We start from the raw sequence: 22,718 nt of genomic DNA, 5'->3' as shown, positions 1-22,718 counted from the left end.
AAATAAATAATTAATACATCTATTTACATTACAGCTATGTCAGATCAGTTTTGGAAGATGGTCAGTCCTGTTGGGTTTTCAGCTGTACCACTAGACAAAGATATGTATACAGAACTTACCAACAACAGAGCTAAACAAGGATTAAGAATAGATGGAGTACCTATTCAGGTATGCTCTATTAAAAAAATACTTACAGAATTTACTTACAGAGACACTTTCATTAAAATGATTGTTACATTGTTCCAAACATAAAGCATTTTTAAATTTGTGTGCTTCAATACTGTAAATTCAGAAACTATATATATTTTTTTAAATATGAATAAGGCGACTGGTTGAGTATCGCAATAACAAGAAATGGCATTATAATTGTTACATATATCTGTATGCATATTTTCCTGAAATTGCATTAAATAAACTCACATTTTTTTTCCATTTACCAAAATTGCAATAATAAATGCACACAAAAATTTCTGAATTTACAGTAGATAAATGAAGCATAAAAACTACTGATGACCTTTTTTTAGATAGAATTTAGGAATTCAACAGAAATCAATTCATATTTTAGTAAAGCTTTAAATAGTTACGAAACTTTATATATAGTTCAAAGATGGGTCTTGTGCATTGCTTATTACTATTTTATGATTGAAAGGTTATATGATTTATTTTTTCTTTGATTTAAAAGTCATCTATAAAAGTAAGTAATTTTGCATATAGTCATGCTAGCAACATAGTAGATAGTTTGATTTATCTCCCTTTATTATCATTAATTTTACTAGTATAATACTTTCCTCTTCCTCTTAAAATTATATTTATGATTATATTCTATTGTATTGATGCATGATAATATCATCATTAGCTTTTATGAAAATAAGATGCATACATTTTATACAAATGCATAAAATATGTAATCTTTCTTATCATATTTTTTATTCATATATGCATGTGTTTAAATATATTCTAAATGTGCTTTTAAAAAAGAAGGTTAACAAATGTAGATATTGCATTGAAAATTAAACTTTGAAAAACTGCACCGTCTTTTACCAACAACTTCATGGTTTAAAAATTTTATTTTTACTTTGAATGTCATTATGACATAAACATGCACCCTGACTCTGAAGAAATTTGTTATAAATTTCAGAATATTTCAAATTAAAAATGTCGTGTAATATGACGGCAAGTGCTTGACAAAAATATAATTCTGTGAGTATGTGTTTCTTGATATCTGTATACATCTTGCTCTAATTCTAAGCTGATTTATTCTTTTCCCAACCTCCTGATTATTATTTTTATTTAATCAATATGTGGTTTGTTTGGCCAAAATTCATCTATGATGTAAATTTAATTTCCTTTTCTCTGAATTTCCCATTGTGATGCCACCAAAATAGGCATCCATGTCTGAAGACGTCACTCACATAGAAAGAACATGTGTATTAGCAGATAATTGCTAAAGAAGGATTAAGTTTGTGTGTATATTGTCAAAAGAATCATTAGGGAAACAGATTCTAAATGTTGTGAACTTTCTCAACTCTCAGCATTTAAATTTAACTGTCTCAATTGGAGAAATATTGTATCTCACTAGATGAAACAGTTGACTCTATATTTATAGCACATATATATATTGAGATCAGGAAAGGTGGCCAGTATTTTTATAAAGAAAATATCTCAAATATTTTTAATAGAAAAACTTTTCTTGAAATCCTTAGCAGAATCCTTTTTTTAAGGACAAACAGTTCTGCCAAAACTATATAATAAGAATTAATTTTGATATTCTTGATTTAATAAATACTTGTAAATATTTGAACATTCTTACTGCAAAATTTTTAAGGATAAATTAAAATTCTCCCTTGTCATGGATGAATCTAAATGTTTAACCAATGAAAATCAAAAATATATTGAAGAAGTTGATGCCAAATTTGTTAGAGGAAATTTCTCCAAGACAAGGCTTATATTTTTTCCCCGAGTTGATTCATACAGCAATGCAAGAAGATGATGCTATAAAAATCATGTAGGTAAAGCAAGGACTAAATTGAACGGATGTTCAAAAAGTAAAGCAGGTAAATTTTGTAACTTGTTGAAGACCAAATTATTTTATGTTGCTTTAGATAAAGTATTTGAAAGCAACCCTGTAACAGTATCTTTACCCAGATTTTATTCACTGATAAATGTTACTGCTATATTACAGGGAACAGAATATGTAACAATAGAAGGAAAACAGCCAACCGTAGGAATGATTCTCAAATTAATTACTACAAATGTAAGTATCTATATCCCAATGAACCATTTTGATAAAAGTTAATGCATTTACAGTTTTGATCATGTAAACATTTTATGATAAAAAGTATCTGAACAAAGAATAATGTATTTTGAACATGTATTTCAGACCCCATGTATTGGTAGAAATATGTTACAATAAAACATCAACCCATCTACTGAAGCAAACCAAAGATTGACATCTTAACATCAATTTGAATTATTCCACCGTTGGTTTCCCCGTTTGAATGGTTTTACACTAGTAATTTTGGGGCCCTTTATAGCTTGTTGTTCGGTGTGAGCCAAGGCTCTGTGTTGAAGGCTGTACATTAAACTATAATGGTTTACTTGTATAAATTGTTATTTGGATGGAGAGTTTTCTCGTTGGCACTCACACCACATCTTCCTATATCTATATACCATACCATACATTTTCTCTTGATTATTTATAATAAGAGTCTCGTACCATACCATACATTTTCTCTTGATTATTTATAATAAGAGTCTCGGCACTTAATGAATGACTGATCAATTGATTGCTGTCAGAAAAATATTGCAAAAACATCTTCAGAACAATATACCTAATTTTTTACTAAATGCTCATCCTGGGTTTGACTATGAACATTCTGAATGACAAGGTAACAGTCAGAGGAAAACCTGTAACCCTACTCAGACAATTTACTTTGACTCCAAACTGGAAATATATTTTCCTAAATGACATTTGTTAGGGAGAACAGTAGCGAAAGGAAAGTTAATTAAAGATGAGAAAATAACCCCTATTTCTTTTTTCAAAATGTTATTCATTTACTTCCATTTGCTAGTAAGTTTAAGAAATAATAAACAGTAATTTGAAAGTATTTAGATTTGTTTATTTTCAGAATCCAGATAGTATGGTGTCAACCAGTAATGTAGATAATCTACCAGAACTAAACCTGTTCCCAGAACCTCAGGGATACTACCGTACAGCTAGTCCAGATATCATGTTAATTACACATACAGACGATCCAACCAATACGACCATGCAGGACTATTCACAGGATATTACTGTTGATTCTCAGGTACTGATGGAACCAGTCAGAGAACCAGTGGGACCTGCTTACTACCTACAGAAAAAAGTCAAAAGACCAATGTCGGTAAGATTGAATATTTAGAAATATATATAACATAACAATTGATAGTATTCATAGTCAAATTTTCAATTTTCAATTTTCAATGAAAATTTTATGATATTTTTATATTTTTATATTTTTATATTAATATACCACAATTGGCACTGTAATTGTTTGTTAGTTAGATAGTCAATGATGCACAAGCACTAAGAATTATTTCACAATATATTAGTTTTAAACAACATTTTTTTAAGTGTGCACAAATGAATACAGAGATTTTGAAACTAGAAAAACTCTTACCAATCCACTCACTAGATCTTTTTGAAATAGTGTACAGGGGGTTGATTCAGCCATTTTTAAAAAGAGGGTTCCAACCATATGTCCCCATTCAAAAGTATTGATTGTCAAAAAAAGGGGGAGTTCCAACATCAAGTCTTAACAAAATTGCATATTTGCTTAAACCAAATCATTTAGTATATTGTTGTGAACATGAAATAGTATTAATAGACAATGACTTTGAAAATAAATCAAATTTACATATTTCATAAATCATCACATATATAGATATATACAAGAACTACAAAACTAATTTAGGCCTTGATTTTTGAACAGCCACCTACGATGTATAGAGTATATGATTTACCAGTAGATAGATATGATGAAAATCAGGTATTTTATGGAAATTATGCTAGTTTGCATGCTAATCATTGACTTTTAGTGGTTTTATAAACATGTTACCAAATAGAGTCTTTGTTCTTTGTTTGCTTTGTGGTGAAATGTTTAATGTTTATATCTTTGAGTTAATAGCGGTATGTGTTAAAAATTAACCTTTTTAACCTTCTTTTGTTCTTTTTGGTATTTTCTAATAAATGATTAATAGTGATCACTTCATAGTTATTATATTGAGGTTTCCTTCAATTTTATTCCAGATAAATAAATCAAGAAAAATGCTTCAGATGCATAAAATTATTCATTCAGATTTTGCAATAAAGAGGAAAAATTTCACTAAATAATTCAATGAATGGTGACTATGTATTCCATCTAAATCTAGATAAAAGATATCACAGATACATACAGGGGGGGGGGGGGATGGGGGTGGGCATATGAACCAAATGTTCTTAAAAATAAAGGAAGTCATACCTTCAAACGTTTTATCGACACCATTGTGATATACCTGACTTAGGTTTGGGGGACTAAAGTAGAAGTATATAGATGTAAATAAAAAGAAGAAATTTCAAATTATGATCCTTTTACTTTGAATTCAAACGCCATAAGAGGCTGATACATTTAATCATCACAACAATCATGGTTAAGATAATACAACGGTTCTGGAAAGTACAGATTCAACATACAGATATTTATTTGACATATCTTCATATCTTAAATTACATCTAGAATGTTTCTTTTTCATTGTGAACTTTCCATTTCTGTGTAACAAATATGGGATAGATAATTAAATATTGAAAGGCTTGCTTTTCTACTTGACAGAAAAGGGGGGGGGGGGGGGCATATGAACCAAATGTTCTTAAAAAAAAGGAAGTCATACCTTCAAACATTTTATCGACACCATCATCATTTATTTGACCAGCATGCAATATCTGTGTCGCAGATGAACACAAAAATGATCCACCTGTCAAAACCAAAATTCCCTGCTCTTGTTTTCTTTTCTGTCATTTCCCACTTTATTAAAGAATATTACTTAACATTTGAAAAACATTAAGTACGACCAGTAAATGACCAGTAAAACAAAAACTGCTCACCATTCTGGAGCTCCTAAGTTCATCCCTAGTTTTTTTTGGTGTTGCTCAATCTTCAGATTCCTGTATATTGTTGTGTAGACTGTTGTCTTTTTGCTCTTTTTGTTGCCATGGTGTTTTTCTGTTTTTGATTTGTGATAACCACTTGATATCTTCTGTTCATTTCTATATCAACTCACCAATACTTGGTTATTAGTTTAGCTGTAATATGAAGTCAAGGTAAATCACTGTCAAATTTTATCTTGATTCTATCTCTCTCTTTATTTTTATTTTTTTATTTTTTCTGTCACTTGTTATTTTCTGTCAATATCATTTCCCTTCTTTTGGTAGGTTTATGGCTGTATTTCAATATATAAAAGGTATTTGTATCATGCTTGGTAGATATATTCTTTAAAAAAGTATATTTTATATGAACTGGCTCTCCTCTTTAATTGACTTTTTACTTAGATTGGTCCCTGAAAGCAATGATAAAATGAAGGAACTATAAACACCATTATATGAAAAATACAACATTTTTAATATGTTAAGAAGTAAATAACCAGCTGCGTCAGAGAAAACATGTACACTGAAATGAGGTTTAGACTAAGAATAAATATAACAAACTCCATCAACAGAAAATTAGTCTCACGTTAGAAAAATATGTGACAAGAATAATTTTGCAAATAGTTTATAATTAAAGACAACATGCATTTTATTGAACTGGTTGCAGTGAGTCACATCTCCAAAAAGTTTATAAAAACTTATGATTTGCTGTATTTCTATTACTTTAATTCAAGTGAGTGTCATGTCCATAAATTCCCAGTATGGTCTGTAGTGCCATAATTTGTTAAATATTGATAAATTAGGACTATAATCCTAGATATAAACAAAATGTTTAAGATAACCTAATTTCTTTGTATTCTTTTTATTGATTTTTTTAACAATAAAAGAATTTAATATCATTAACCTAATTCAAACTATACAATAGAAGTTCTTCAAATTAATCAGTCTCAACAATGCACTATTTACCTTAATCCCACAACAGTTTTCACAGCGGGAAAATTCAAACAATTTCTTATACAGTTTAAATAACTTCTATAGAAATCTTAAAATTATTGATCCAATCAAAATTCACCTTACAACTACCTGTTGAACTTCAAGTGTAAACAAGTCCTGGTTACTAAGATGTACAATGTAAACAACATTATTTGAGTGTACCTGTATATTAAAATCTTAACTTTATTGATTTTCTTACCTGATCTAATTGGTTGTGCCTATCATCATGAAATATTCATTTAAAAAACAATAGACTTAAGATATCAGGTATTGTTCTGGTCATGAAAAGTTAATATATCATGGTGTATATACTTTAATATTGAGGAGATTTACGATTTTATTTTAATGAAAGGGAATACACATTATTTGACATGGAATTTAAAAGGTGACAAAATCGGAATATATTCGTGTATATTGTGTTAGTTCATCAAAGGATATTTACCTATTGCATTTGATTACATGCCAAGTTGAAATTATAGACAGAAAAGTTTATAATACTGATTTGATTTACTGGATAAAGAAATATATAGGACAGTTTTAAAAGCAGTTGAATTTTTTAAAAGAATTCAAAATGGCTACAATGTATTATAGACCTTATACTACAGAGGTGAGATTTATGTCTTGTCATGTGGAATAATTTGAAGATGTTTGTAATAAAGATATTAAATGTTTTATGTTCTTGAAGTTTCTTTTAAATCAATCATATATTTTGAAATAATTTTTTTAAAGCTTTTTAAACTTCTGTCAAAATTTAATAATTTGTTTTCTCAGTTTTATTTTATTTAGAAAAAAAGTTTTATAAGAAAAAGATGGTAAGCAGTCTGTACACTTAAACCTTATAACATTAAATATGAAGCAGTTTGCTGTTGTATTTGATTTGTTTTTTTAATGTGTCTTTATTACAGTAAATGATTTAAAAATAGAATATAAAAATAAATGTGACTTATTTCATTGTACATCAATACTTATTTTCTGGCACGGGGGGTGGGGGTAACTTCGATATTTTTTTGGTAGGGGGTGTGCCATTTTTGCCTCAAAAAACGTACCCATTTTAATATAACATTCACTGAAATTCAGTACCGATAGTTATATAATTATTTAATAAAGAATGACCTATACTTATACACAATATTTAAAATATGACCCATGCTTATATAAGCACTAACTCATCATCACTCATAATTCATAAATATACCAGCTACCCTTAAGTTTTTATATATGAATTGACATCGTTTGGTGCATATCAATAGCATATTTATATATGATATGTAGATCATACCCCAAATCAATATACAGTTATCAAACGTAAATGCATTTTAATATAGGATGTCATTAAAAAGGAGGGTCATTTTTATATAAAATCTCGCAAAATTATGACCCATATTTTTGGCGCATCCTCGTATACCCAATAATAGGAAGTTACCCCCCCTCCTCCCCCCCCCCCCCCCCCCCCCCCCGTGTTTTCAGATATATCAAACTTGTATTCCCTAGCTGTTATAACAGTTTTGCGAAAAATCAACTTTTCTTTTTTCTTTTTTTTTCCAAATCAACTTTTCACTGAAAATGCTATGTAATTTTGATAATATTTCTGTTATAAATGTATAGTTTCATTCATATTTTTTTCCATTTAAAATGTGTTTTATCTTATCATTTGTTTGTTTATTCATGGGTTGCCTGCAATAGAATTATAAGGAGCAGCACATTTAATTGTGTAACCAAAATTTAAAGTTAGAATAAGAATTAGATAAAAAGAAGTTGAAAACTTTTTGATTATATTTTTTGTTGATTTTTAATGGCTTAGATGGTTGTGTTCTGGGATCTTATTTATATCATCTCACAAAAACAAACTTTGCGTCTGTAAGATAAACAAGGTATAATACTTTTATTCCTAATTTATTTTAAAGACCTATATTGAATTTATTTTAGCCCATCAAAGATGGAGAGATGCCACCATATGAAGCCGTTGAAACTGTTTTACCAGAATACCAGTACATATTTGTGGACCCAAATAGTCAGACTGGACAAAGGACAACCCAAACCCAGAGCCCAACAATTAGAGTCAGGCATCAAGCACCCCCAGCAGACACCACAATGCCTGGGGCCTATGGTACCTCAATAAGTGAAAGGTATGGATCAAGGTTGATAAACAACTACAGTCATTATGTTTTGTTGTTGTGAACTTTAGTCAAAGACAGTTGTTTTTTCATAGTTTTATTTGAATGATAATCTAGATAAAACAAATATTCAAAGACTTTAATACAGGTGAGCTTATACATTTATGTTTCCAAATTTTTACACTTATTACACCAGATGGTCTACAAAAAATGAATCATGTATACATAGTATTCTTTTCTTAATTCATACTGAAAGATCGGAGCAAGACTTGATGGTTCAGATAGTAATTTAATACTGGCTACAAAATATACAATTGGTATCGCCGTAGCGACGTTACGTAATAAGTAAATGTCCCGAAGGTTTGTGCATGACGTTCCCGGAATAATCCCAGATATTACATTCCTCCTTAACTTTGAAGTAGAAAATGACTATAAATAAAATGTAAATTAAAATGTGTAAAATAAAGTTTGTTTACATTAATTAAATATCACAGTCTCTGTAATGTTCACTAATGTTTTTGTAATAAAGATAAAATATAGATGTTCACTTTCTCAATTTGTATAAATTATAATAGTCTCTATAATGTTCACTAATAATCTGGTTCTTCTGCTTTATGTTTCCTGACTTTTGTCTCTGTTTTCCAAAGTTCTCTTTATCCGCCTCCTCCCGCGCCTGTCTTGTGGGGGGCCCATAATTTTGTATGTCCACTGCCCCTCCCACGCAAGTCTTGCAAGGAGCCCATTTTCTTCATCTTCTTGTTTCTGTTTTCAGCATACCCTTTGATTTTCTCCTTGCATTGTCTGTCTCTTTCATTTATCTCCTCATATTAGTTTGAGTGATATCTTCTATGAATCTCCTGTTTAGCTGTTTTAGTGTTTTTCTTTTTTAACTTTGTTATTTGCTCTGTTTTGTTGATGGGTTTCCTAAATAAGTTAACTTCTTTATTTGCTATTTGGCGTCCTGGTGTGACTTGGTGGTGTTTAAATCCCTTATCAAAAACAAGTTTCTCCGAGTTGAAAGGTGGTCCACTGTCTAGTATTCTCAACTGGTTTGTCTTTACAAAAGAAACATCAGTTCTAATCTGTATCATCCCTAGCTCAATCAGAGTCGATTTGCTTAGTAAGGGTGGAGAATTTATTTTTCCTTTCACAACAATAAATCTTTTTTCTGTGCCACATGTTTTATTTCTTATTATAGTCTTGAATTCTCCCTTTATTGGTAATGCATTTTGCAATGTACTTAATTTGATCTTACTCTTTTCCAAAACTGGTTTAAAATTGGAATGTGCAGGATCTTGGCAAAATTTGTTACATTTAGATTTCTTTCAAAAACAGACAGCTGGCTGCAAAAATTTATAGCAAGATTCAAATTAAAGAAAGAAATATTTTCTCTTTATGTAAAAATTTTAATACAATTAACGGTGAAACACATTTTCTTTTCTAATAATGGAATACCTGCATTGACAGTATGCAGAAAAAAACATTTTCTTTAAAAACTTAAAAATTTTTGTTTAAAACAAAAATTTTTATTGAACTCAATAAAATAGATGTAAGAAAGCTGGAAAAAGCAAAAAAGTAATTAAAATGTGATGATCATGTATAGCTTCCATTATGCAATTGTATCAATAAATACTGCTTAGTTAATGCAACCATGTTTTAATGATATAAGAAATATTGTTTTTGCCAATCTCTGAAAGCTTCTATCACCTGGAAGTTCATAAGGAAAGTTATTGTTGCATGCTACTTGTAACTAAGTAAATTGGAAACTTGTAAAAGAAGCTGCATTGATTTAAAAGCCTTAGTCTTTTTAAGTAAGAAAGGATTTTTATCTCATGTTTACATGCAATTCAATCAATTTTCTACAAAAACGGCCATAGTTCTTGCGATAAGAAAAACAGATGTGTAATAATGCAGTGTACTTTTCTGAAAAAAATTTGATAAATCTTTAAATTGAATTAGAAGTATATGAAATTTTTTTTTTTGACAACTCTTCACTTTCCAGCATGAATGCAAAACAATTTAGAATTTATATAAATCTGTTCATTTACAGTGTTTTTAAAAGTAGTACAAAATGTAGATTAAAGAACCAGGAAAGAGACCAACAAATATTTAAAACTGAAAAGTATCATAAGAATAAGAATAGAGATGTACAGGTTTGACTCAAATGTAAAATTAACTTTATATCAGAAGTTGAGTTAGATTCACAAATGGGTCTTGGCATAAGTTCACTTGAAGTAGAGATCTATTTACAATCAGTAAACTTGTTTACAGTATCAATCACAAGTACTGGTAATTAATTTTGTGTAACTAGGATACTTTACCCGATGGACAATCGAAGGTTAGATAGCCATTGATTCTATAAAAGGTGCTTTTAATACAGTAGATTTATGTTCAAATATTCAGCAAGTATAATTGCTATATTTCACCTTAGTGAATACTTAAATTCGATCTTATTACAGACATCGAAGACCACCAGATGATTTAGATAAAACCTCGTTATCTGTTATGGATCATCAAATGAGAGAATTGGAAAATTATAGATCGGCCGTTCATAAAATGGGCCAAGATATCTTAGCTCTCAGGGCACAGATACAAGAGCTTGAGGGAAATAACAGTCAGTTACGGAGGGATTTGGCAAATTATAACGACGCAAGCAAACTGATGATTGAATCGGCAGAACTGGATGGCATGACAAAGCCAGAAATCATGTCAAGATATGGTTAGTAACCAATCTCATTTTCATGTCGCTAATGCTCTCTCAGAACATTCACAACAAGATAACTTTATAGGTGATTTAATAAAAAAAACTTCAATAAAGTCAATAAAATGGACATTAAATGTTTAGTTTGATTGGAATGATAATGGCTTTATAATAGAAATAATGGGCGTTTCAGACTGCTCCTATGTCTTTATATCAATTATTCCTCAATAAAGCTAATTGTTGTAGATATTTATCAAAATTATATCTTTATTTCAGCTGGATTGAAACAAACATTACATTCACAGACAAATGATGTAAAAGCTTATAAAATGAAAGTGCAAGCTCTGCAGAATGAACTAATTAAGGTTTGTATCAATTATCTCCCTTTAGATAGAAAATTATAAATAAAAGAAGATTTTTGAAATAATAATCTTTATGGCAGTGATTAATTATTTTGTTTATATATTATTTTGTTTGTAAACTCTACCTTATAGTAAGTAAACTAGTTCTTGGAGATGATTTAAAGATATTTACCTACATGTATTGAATTTTATATCTTTAGCTTTTTGTGTTTCTCTACAATTCTCTCCGCAATTCTCTACCTATCTTTCTCTTTTAAAAAACAAAACTTTGCTTTTAATTAATTATTATCAGTATTCTGTCAAATTCTAACTTTGAAACCATAGTCTTTAAAATATAATGCTCAATTGCTTCTTTCTACATTTAGATCCTAGAAACCAAAAAGTAAAACCAGTTTTTTCTTGAATAAGTTAAATGTTTGATATTTGGCTTACAGTTATTAAACACTTAGTTTTGGATATTTATCCCTCACTTTCGGCTAAAACTGTTTGAAATCTAACTATATCTTGGATATAATATATTGTTGATGTACAAAAGTCTATTTATAAAAAACATCTCAATGAAATGAACGGTCACAGGCCCAACTATAGATTTTTAAAACATTTTGTTTATATCCTATTGGCATTTCATAGAAAATCTAATGGTTCCAATATTAATTTTACGAGCCTGTATGGTAAATATACATAGAACTTGTATTGTAGAAAAATGATGCACAGAAAAACTATTTACATATGACACACCAGTTTAACAAACAGAAAGAACAGCTACTTAGAATGCAGGAGAAAAGTGCTAAATGGAAGAAAGTAGAAGAAACTTGTCGTTCACAAGAAAAAGTTATAGAAAAGATGGAAAAGGTTCTAGAAAGACAACATAAAGACAGGTCCAAAAACCAGAAAGGCATGTTTTTATAACAGTAGATAAAAATTAGAATATTGAAAATGACTTTGATAAGCTTTTTGTAAAAAATCTAGATGCAATTTACATAAACAAAAGATTTTTATATACAGTGCAGATGCCATTGGCAATTTTTTTCAGTAATGTTAGATTTATCAAAGTCCGCTTGATCACTTTACTCTGATTTTTAGTTTTAAATTATTTATTTTGATGGACAAAAAGTCCAGGCATCTTTTTCCTTTATGGGTTGTTTGAAGTTTTTTTAATTTTATTTTCTATATATATATATATATAGTTCTGTATCTTGAAAAGATAAGAAATGATTTTTGAAGAAAAAAAAATGCGAACAGATTTTGAGAGCATTTTGATTTTAATACATAATTGAAAATTTTGTTTAATTTTATTTGATTTCAGATCATGCTGGTCAGGAAGCAAATGAAGCTTTATTACAAGAAAATAAACATTTACGTACACAGATAGACGACCTTAAAGTAAGTTAAGTAGATGGTATCAAAGGAACATTTATGTCCTTTTAGAAACTGGCATATGTTTCATCCTTCCATAGTTCAAATTTATATCAGATTTTATGTTACTGAGCTTATCTTTCATTGGTATTTCACATGTATGTAGTAGATGAATACTTATGAATTGCAGTTCTAAAAAAAGCAGTCTGACAAGCTCTCCTCAATCAACCTATAAGCATTGGTCTAAGTTTATTGAAGATCAAATGTTATCTGTAACCTGTAGTGCAATGACAAGATGTAACTGAAAGACAGAAGGAAAGAGGAATTCTGTATCGTTCTGTAACAATTATACTAAGGTTTCTTCATTTTTTTAATTTATCAAAATAATTGTACTTAAAATTGATTTTATTTTTTAGGATCAGTTACGAGGTGCTGGTGCTCAGACAAATACAGGAAATGATTCAGATAAATTTGAAATGTATCAAGCCTTGGAAAAGTCAGAAGCCAGGATTGCTTCCCTTGAAAGACAGGTAATGTTATGATTTTACCAGTGGTACTGTATCCAATGGACCAATGAGAAGTGAGATTTGTCCACTTAGACAATTTAATTTCCAAATTTTCAACCCTGACATAAGAAAATTGTTTCAAATATTTGGAAAGTTGTATTTCTTGCGATTTAAAATGCAGCTGAAGGAAAGACAACTCTATAGCCAAAAAGAGAACAAGCTGTACACTGAATACGGGAGTGAGCTAAATTTCTCTAGATGGATAAGCAGTTCCTGCTCCACTTATAAGTCATATTTAGTGGCATAACATACATATTTAACGAATGATGGTGAAATGAATATAAATGAATTACAAAATAAACAAAACTTTATCAGAAACAATATACAAATGTTTCATATTTTACAGTTAGCTGAAAATTCTCGAGCGTGGGGTAAAGAGAGAGCTGATTTAATGATACGTCTCAATGAAGCAGATAATGGATTTGGTAGGGCTAATGGAATGGTCTTACATGATTACCCTGTACATGTAAGTATTTCTATTCTGACCAATGAACCCGTCTTTTAATTTTTATGAAGTGAAGTACAAAAAAATGTATCACTTTTATTTGAGTGGGCTAGACTACAATGTTAATTGACTAGAATAGTCAGTTTTCCTGTCTGACTGCCACAAACTAGCTAAGAATGCTTATATTAAAGTTGTGTTAAAGACCAAAAATCAAATCAAATCACTTTATTGTTAATAAACTGTCTGATTTTCTTCTACAAAAGATATGTTTTGTTGGAATAGTCCTCCTATTTTGTGAAAATAAACATTAACATCTTTCAACCATACATGTAGTAACAATATATCTTTTGGGGTAAAGTTATTGCTCCTGTCGAAATATGATATAACATGATCTTGTTAATGACTTTTTGCTCTTAATGTAAGACATTTTGAAGACTTAAATCCAATATGTTAGACATAATTGACTGACAGACTTACGTCTTTTTAGCATCAGAAGGATCATTTGTTTTGATTATTATACTTTTTGATTTTCAAATAAGTTGCATTACCACACCTTCACCTTCATATGGTGACTGCTCGAAGGTTAAGTTTCTCATCTTTCTGTTCTGTTCTGCAGTAGCATTATAGTATTTTGGTTATCAGATAATTTTCATTTTTATTTATTTTTCTCTCAAGGGTAATCTATCTACCAGAAGGAAAAATACTGTTTTAGGAAAACTTATAATATAAATTGTGAGTCAATGTGCACACTGATATAATTTTTAGGATAGTCCATAAGCTGTGCTTTTACTCTAACCCATTTGCAAATAAGCCTCACTTATATTCATATTTATTTGGTTAACTAGTGCTAGCAGCAAAGCTGCACACTTAATATAAGATTGGACGTTTACAGTTGAATGCTTTTTTCCCAAAAGATGATTTTTTACATTTTTATTAAATCCATATATATATTACTAAAACAAAATGATTGAATAATAAACAATTTTGGCATATTAGACAATAACATAGTTGATTTTGATTATATATAGTTATATCTTTATACACGAATTCTGACAAACCACCAGAAAGATTTGCATAGAAAATAATAATAAGTAATCTAAAAACCTTATTTAACACTAATCCCATCCTCACCTTTTTATTTAATTCTTTATTAGCTGTTGAGATAGCTGTACATATAGTTGTGTAATTATAATTTCAAATGATCTTTTAATTATGATTTTAGAGATAACTTATGGAAACATTTTTATATTTAACCATACAATGGCAACCTTCAAACTGTATCTCTATGAATTGCTTCACCTTAGTTACATAACAGGAATACTGTACAGAAAATTTCTGTTATGTATTGAAAATTGCTGTAAAATCTATAGGAAGATGTTCTATGGTTGAGTGCATCAGCAATCAAGTTTTCGAAAAGGATGCAGTAACTGATGGCTTGAAAATTTCAATTTTGCACCCATTTATACCAAATTCCTTGTTACTGTAAATGCTATGGTTTTATCTTTTTAAGTGTCATAGGTTACAATTGATGTTTTTTTTTCTTGTATATTATAATTTCTCAGGTCAAGAAAAAAATGTTCAGAGTAAGTTTATCATGTATGGTAATTTGATTCATTATTATTTGTGGACACCAGTTTTCATGGATTTTGTGGTTGAATGTTAGCCATCAATTTAAAAAATCAGAGAAGTAAAAAAAATTATGGAATTGTATGATGACTTTAAAATAGAATAATAATCAAATTTCCATGAAAATACAATCCATGAAAATTGGTACCCATGAAAAATTAATAAATCCACAGTTTTATGAAAATAAATCAAAATCTACTAAGTATTTAGAAATGGCATTACCTTTTTTATGGTTACATACTTAATTGATATTTTGTTTTTGTATTTGCAGAATGACTCATTAAAGACTCATAGAAGAAATAGTCCCCGTTTAACCCCTCTATATCGGTAGTTTATAGGACAGTCAAAACATTTCCAGGAGCATTTAGACCTGTTGATCAGGATTTCATCACATGAGAGGTGCTCGACTTATCATAACTCATCATTTATAATACTGTTGTACATGCAGGACTAGTTGTGTCCAGTTCATTTGTTGTGTAAACATGGCTTCCAGGTTCCACACGATTTTGTGTACAGCACTTTTTGTATGAGCATTGAACAATGAGTTCAAAGTGAAACTTCATCAATGCCTATTTGTATTGTAAAGGATGCTGGAAGTATGCAATGATTTAGATGTAAACAAGAACATACTCAGTAGATAAATGATAGAAAATATAAACATTGGCAAAGCTAAAGCTAATACCTGAAAATAGTTCAAACTGCTTCACAAAATGTTTTTGTCTTTTAGAAATATAAGTTAAATCTCTCATGATAATGCATTACAATGTGAAACTTTACAAGATTATAGTCTTAATTTTTTTCTTAAATTGAAATATAGCAAGATATATTAAAAAAAGCAAAAAAACAAGCTATTTTTAAATATTTTTAAAATTGAAAAAAATAACTATTAAAGAAAAAATGTATTTTAAATAATGTGAATTTGTAAACATTATAAGATTCAATCTCTTTCAAAACTGGTTTATTGTATTTCTTGAATAAAGTTGATCTTTGTTCTAAGTAACATTTTTAGTTTCATCAGAGTTGTATAAATTTATGGTATATTTATAAAGAAGGATAATATACCTTTATAAAAATTAGTATAGACTATAGTGCTTTTTTTATAGAAGCATATGTGATACAAACTGAAGATATGTCACTCTTTTCACTTCAAAAAATCTATGGAGAAAGATACTTTAAAGTCTTGCACATTTCAGCATAACTTTTGATTTTTTTTATTGAAAGTTTTTTTGTGAAAAGAGCTGCAGTATCTTAAATAATTATATATATGATATATTTATTGTTATTTTGTTATATATTGAACTGTGATAAACTTAAGACTGTTAGATATTTATATTTTTGTTAAAATAAATTGATGACAATACATCTTTCTTAGTTTTTTTTACTTTGTCCTGTAAAATTACTTTGTTGGCTTGTTAAGATTATATATATACAAGTTTGAATGTCATACACTTAAAGCAATTAAAAAAAATAAAAGGCAAATCTTGGAAGATCCATAACTGTCAATTCTAAAATTATTGTGAAGTTTTTATTATTAAGAATAATGCAACTAGATGAGTATTGCTATAATAAGAACTCACTAGCCAGCTGTAATCTGTTACATATTGGCTATATGCAGATGTTCCTGAAATTGCAATAATAATTTCACATTTTTGTAAATTCTTCAAAAATCACAATGATAAATGCGTGCAATTTTTTTTTTCTATATTTACAGTATAAAACCATTAAGGCAGTGTAAAGTGTTTTATTCTGATCTACTTACAAATATGTCTACAATTTCTATAGAACTGGTGGGCCAACAAGGAATTGCATTCAATGTCAAAGCAAAGTATACCCCTGCTTGTAATATGACATTGACAAAATATTCAAAGTATTGTCCATAGAGGAACTGACTGTCTGGCTGATAAAAAAAATCATTTACGCAGTTCTCATTCTTACAAAGTTGAATGGAGGGATGGATCATAAAGAAAAAAAGCATATATGATGTATTAATTCAAAACATGAATTTGCTACAAACATACTTTAAAGAACCGAAGCAAAAATCAAGAGTGAACACACTGAAATTTCTCACCTGCTTTACTGACCATTGATTTAATGTTGAAAGTCTTGCTGAAAAATAAAAGTTTTACTAAAAGCATAACAGAAACTAAACATTTTTAAAGATCTATGACAATGAGGTCAAGTTCAGATAAATCATGTCGGATTGACATATACACCTTACATTTTGTAGCTCACCTGGCCCGAAGGGCCAAGTGAGCTTTTCCCATCACTTTGCGTCCGGCGTCGTCGTCGTTGTCGTCCGTCGTCGTTAACTTTTACAAAAATCTTCTCCTCTGAAACTACTGGGCCAAATTAAACCAAACTTGGCCACAATCATCATAAGGGTATCTAGTTTTAAAAATGTGTGGCGTGAGTGACTCGCCAACCAACCAAGATGGCCGCCATGGCTAAAAATAGAACATAGGGGTAAAATGCAGTTTTTGGCTTATAACTCAAAAACCAAAGAATTTAGAGCAAATCTGACATGGGGGTAAAATTGTTTATCAGGTCAAGATCTATCTGCACTGATATTTTCAGATGAATCAGACAACCCATTGTTGGGTTGCTGCCCCTGAATATGGAATTTTAAGGAAATTTTGCTGTTTTTGGTTATTATCTTGAATATTATTATAGATAAAGATAAACTGTAAACAGCAATAATGTTCAGCAAAGTAAGATTTACAAATAAGTTAACATGACTGAAATGGTCAGTTGACCCCTTTAGGAGTTATTGCCCTTTATAATCAATTTTGAACCAATTTTCGTAAATCTTAGTAATCTATTACAAAAATCTTCTCCTCTGAAACTACATGGCCAAAATTAATCCAAACTTGGCCACAATCATCTTTGGGGTATCTAGTTTAAAAAATGTATGGTGTGACCTGGCCAACCAACCAAGATGGCCACCATGGCTAAAAATAGAACATAGGGGTGAAATGTAGATTTTGGCTTATAACTCTGAAACCAAAGCATTTAGAGCAAATCTGACAGGGGTGAAATTGTTCAGCAAGTGAAAATCTATCAGCCCTGAAACTTTCAAATGAATAGGACAACCGGTTATTGGGTTGCTGCCCCGAAATAAGTAATTTGAAGGAAATTTTGCAGATTTGGGTTATTATCTTGAATATTATTATAGAAAGAGATAAACTGTAAACAGCAATAATGTTCAGCAAAATAAGATCTACAAATAAGTCAACATGACCAAAATTTTCAATTTACCCCTTAAGGAGTTACTGCCCTTTATAGTCAATTGTTAACAACTTTTTCGTCATGTTTTTAGGAAATATTTTCCACTAATTACTGGGCCAAGTTCATTATAGAGAGAAATATTTGTAGCAACAAGAATGTTCAGTAAAGAAAGATCTACAAACACATCACCATCACAAAAACACCATTTTGTCATGAATTTATCTGTGTCCATTGATAATATGCATATAGACCAAGGTGAGCAACACAGGCTCTTGAGAGCCTCTAGTTTTACAGACCAAATATTGTTGCCATCTTGTGTATGATAAATGAAAAACAGGCCAAAACACAACCAGATGCTCTGCAGGGCATAGCTTTATCCTACCGCAGAAGTCAACTCTGAATAGTTGGAGCAAGTATGGACACAACATCCAAGCTTGATACAGCTCTGAGTTTTGGATTGTGATTAAATAGTTGACACAACATGGGTTTCTGACACAGAATGAATGTGGTCTAAGAACTTCAACTTAAAAACTTTTAAATTGGACATTTACTTATGGTCCAATATCCAAATTCAAAATACGTGGTTAGATTTAGCATATCAAAGAACCCCAAGAATTCAATTTTGGAAGAAATCTAATAAAGTTCAATTTTTTTTTAACCCTTTAGACCTCAATGCTGATCATTTAAATAAATGGGCCCAAATTTCAAAAATCTAAATACATATGGTTAGATTCAGCATATCAAAACCCCATATATTCAATTTTTGCTGAAATCAAACAAAGTTTAATTTTTTACCTCGATTTGGACTAACTTGAGAACTGCACTCATATAATCAAAAATCTAAGTACATGTTAAGATTCAGCATATCAAAGAATCCCAAGAATTCAATCAAACAAAGTTTAATGTTGGACCCTTTTGGGTCCTAATTCCTAAACTGTTAGGACCAAAACTCCCAAAATCAATCCCAACCTTCCTTTTGTGGTTATAACCTTGTGTTTAAATGTCATTGATTTCTATTCACTTAAAATAAAGTTATTGTGCGAAAACCAAGAAAAATGCTTATTTGTGCCCTTTTTAGCCCCTAATTCCTGAACTGTTCAAAATAAAACTCCCAAAAACAATCCAAACCTCCCTTTTGTGGTCATAAAACTTGTTTTAAAATTTCACAGATTTCTATTTACTTATAATAAAGTTTTTGTGCGAAAACCAAGAAAAAAGCTTATTTGGGCCCTATTAGGGCCCCTAATTCCTTAACTGTTTGGACCAAAACTACAAAAATCAATCCTAACCTTCCTATTGTGGTCATCAACCTTGTGTTTAAATTTCATAGATTTCTATTTACTTTTACTTAAGTTATTGTGCGAAAACTAAGAAAAATGCTTATTTGGGACCTTTTTTGGCCCCTTATTCATAAACTATTGGGACCACACTGTCACATAAACTTAACATTAACCAAGATAGCTAAACAAAGACCAATGAACCATGAAAATGAGGTCAAGGTCAGATGAACCATGCCAGGCAGACATGTACAGCTAACAAAGCTTCCATACAACAAATATAGTTGACCTATTACTTAAAGTTTAAGAAAAATAGACCAAAACACAAAAACTTAACACTGTGCAATGAACCTTGAAATTGAGGTCACGGTCAAATGAAACCTGCGGGACTGACATATAGATTATAATATATTTTCATACACCAAATATAGTTGATCTTTGGCATATAATATTAGATAAAAAGACCAAAACTTAAAAACTTAACTTTGACCACTGAACCATGAAAATGAGGTCAAGGTCAGATGACATCTGCCCACTAGACATGTACACCTTACAACCATTCCATACAACAAATATAGTAGACCTATTGCATAAAGTATGAGAAAAACAGACCAAAACACAAAAACTTAACTATAACCACTGAACCATGAAAATGAGGTCAAGGTCAGATGACACCTGCCAGTTGGAAATGTACACCTTCCATAAACCAAATATACTAGCCCTATTACTTATAGTATCTGAGATATGGACTTGATCACCAAAACTTAACCTTGTTCACTGATCCATGAAATGAGGTAGAGGGAAAGTGAAAACTGTCTGACGGGCATGAGGACATTGCAAGATACGCACATACCAAATATAGTTATCCTATTACTTATAATAAGATAGAATTCAACATTACAAAAAATTTTGAACTTTTTTTTCAAGTGGTCACTGAACCATGAAAATGAGGTACCTTTTAAGAAGTTAGCGAACGCTGCCACCGCCGCAGGATCACTATCCCTATGTCGAGCTTTCTGCAACAAAAGTTGCAGGCTCAACAAAAATGAACGAAAAACAAATATGTAACACATAAACAAACGACAACCACTGAATTACAGGCTGTTGACATTCCACATTTCCATTCTCAATTTTATAAAAGAACATAAAAAATACCAAATAGAAATATTTAATTCTGTAAAGTTGGTAGGATTGAGTCCCTAAAACACAAGACAAAGGGACTTAACCTATTAATTAAGATCTTATTTCATACTGCAAAAAAATATTTGTTTATTATCTATTGATTCTTTCAACTTTTTCTGAATAGAAGTGATGACCTATATAATTCATCCCTGAATTAACTTAAAAATCTGAAACAGCTAAAACAGGGACTTTCTATACTTAGTATAAAAAAATCCCTGGCTAAAATCAAATTATCTTCTTCAAAAAATTCCCAATTATAAATACAAAAGAGATATGTGTTATGCATTGCTATCTTTACTGCTCCAAATGATTTTGTAAAATTTTGCATCAAAATAAAAACCCTTGGCATTTTTTTTAAATTTGCTTTTACAAATTTATTTCTAAATCTAAAATTTACTGACTGAGAGATATTGAGATTCCTAATAAATACTGATGAAAATTTTGATATACACATTTAATTCCCTAAACATTTACATCCTATCAATTGTTAACTTGAATCCTTTAAATTTCAATTCCACTGGACATTAAGCAACCAACAATCAATCAATCAATTAAATTTCAATTTGTTGAATAGCATCCATTGAGGTTTAATTAGTAATTGATTGAAATCTTTTGATCTGTAATTATTAATTGATTGAAATCTTTTGATCTTTAATTATCAATTGATTGATATCCTTTGATACCCAATTATTAGACAATTGAAATATTATCAGTTGATTAAATTACTTTGATCTCTAATTAACAAACCCAGAATTAAAGGTGATTAATCCTTTTCCTTTATTTTTACATATTTTAAGTAGTGAACACTTTTATAAGCAAACACAAGCTGTCTATCTATAAACACAAGCCAACCTTAATTTTGAGTAAATATTTTATTTTAAAAAGGGGATTTTAACCCCAATAATTCATATTCATTCCAACATCAGATCTTCTCATAACTCACAAACACCAATACAACTATGGACTCCTCTACTATTTTGTGTTATGCCCAGCAGCTGAAGACTTTACTCACATCACATGACCAAGCAGTGATCCAACTGAACTTACTAGGTATATTCTATTTAATAATTAATTGATAAAGGAAGTCATATATACTTTAGAACTTTTAGACACAAAAAAATATTGGCAAAAATAATTGAAGGATAAAGACATTATCATTTTTAATTTTCAAATACTGTATTTCCAGCACATGTACTTTTCATTTAATAATATATCAAGAATAAACTATATGATATGGAATTATGAACACTTTACTTTTATTGTAATTTAACACTTTTTTTTTTGTTTACAGAAAGTAGGATGCAGCAGCTTGATTACTACTTGTTTACAGCAGACATCAGTGGTTCCCATGGTAACAGTCTCCGTCTGAAGACCCATAAGTCAACTACCCTTGGTATACGCAAGATGTACAACCAGTACAGAGAGAAGAAATGGAACCAGATCCAAGAGTTATCTTCTTTGATCATGAAGTCTGCCAACTCCACACCAACATCAGAAGAGACTGACAACCAACCAACCAGTCCATCTGGGAGACAACAACTTGACAACGACAGCACAGTCCAGTCGCTAACAGAAGACTTCTGTGTGTTTTCTAGAGATATTTAAACTGATTTTATTGCTGCTGTTTTAATAGCTATAAAAGTGCTTCTAATGTTTTCTATGTAATTTGTATTGGTTATGTATTTAGTGCTTAGATGAGTCTACATTTGCATT

General features: G+C 30.0%; 1 protein-coding gene across 10 annotated transcripts in view; it reads left to right on the top strand.

Moving 5' to 3' along the window:
* Positions 1-16,683, top strand: part of LOC139488370 (coiled-coil domain-containing protein 33-like) — a 33,884-nt gene extending 17,201 nt beyond the window's left edge. For 4 of the 10 annotated variants that reach the window (XM_071273910.1, XM_071273907.1, XM_071273909.1 and 1 more), the window contains 12 exons: positions 35-168; positions 2,183-2,254; positions 3,129-3,383; positions 3,972-4,028; positions 8,078-8,277; positions 10,725-10,984; positions 11,243-11,331; positions 12,028-12,223; positions 12,635-12,711; positions 13,101-13,214; positions 13,597-13,716; positions 15,593-16,683. In XM_071273910.1, coding sequence (XP_071130011.1) covers positions 35-168; positions 2,183-2,254; positions 3,129-3,383; positions 3,972-4,028; positions 8,078-8,277; positions 10,725-10,984; positions 11,243-11,331; positions 12,028-12,223; positions 12,635-12,711; positions 13,101-13,214; positions 13,597-13,716; positions 15,593-15,652 — 1,634 coding nt within the window. In that variant the 3' untranslated portion in view covers positions 15,653-16,683. Of the gene's footprint in view, positions 1-34; positions 169-2,182; positions 2,255-3,128; positions 3,384-3,971; positions 4,029-8,077; positions 8,278-10,724; positions 10,985-11,242; positions 11,332-12,027; positions 12,224-12,634; positions 12,712-13,100; positions 13,215-13,596; positions 13,717-14,370; positions 14,428-15,592 lie in introns of all 10 variants that reach the window. The other 6 variants (XM_071273912.1, XM_071273913.1, XM_071273914.1 and 3 more) reach the window with 3 other exon arrangements.
* Positions 16,684-22,718: the final 6,035 nt, after the last annotated feature.

Source organism: Mytilus edulis, chromosome 9 (assembly GCF_963676685.1).
Source record: "Mytilus edulis chromosome 9, xbMytEdul2.2, whole genome shotgun sequence".
Lineage (NCBI taxonomy): Eukaryota > Metazoa > Mollusca > Bivalvia > Mytilida > Mytilidae > Mytilus > Mytilus edulis.
This window is presented reverse-complemented; position numbering and strand designations above follow the sequence as displayed.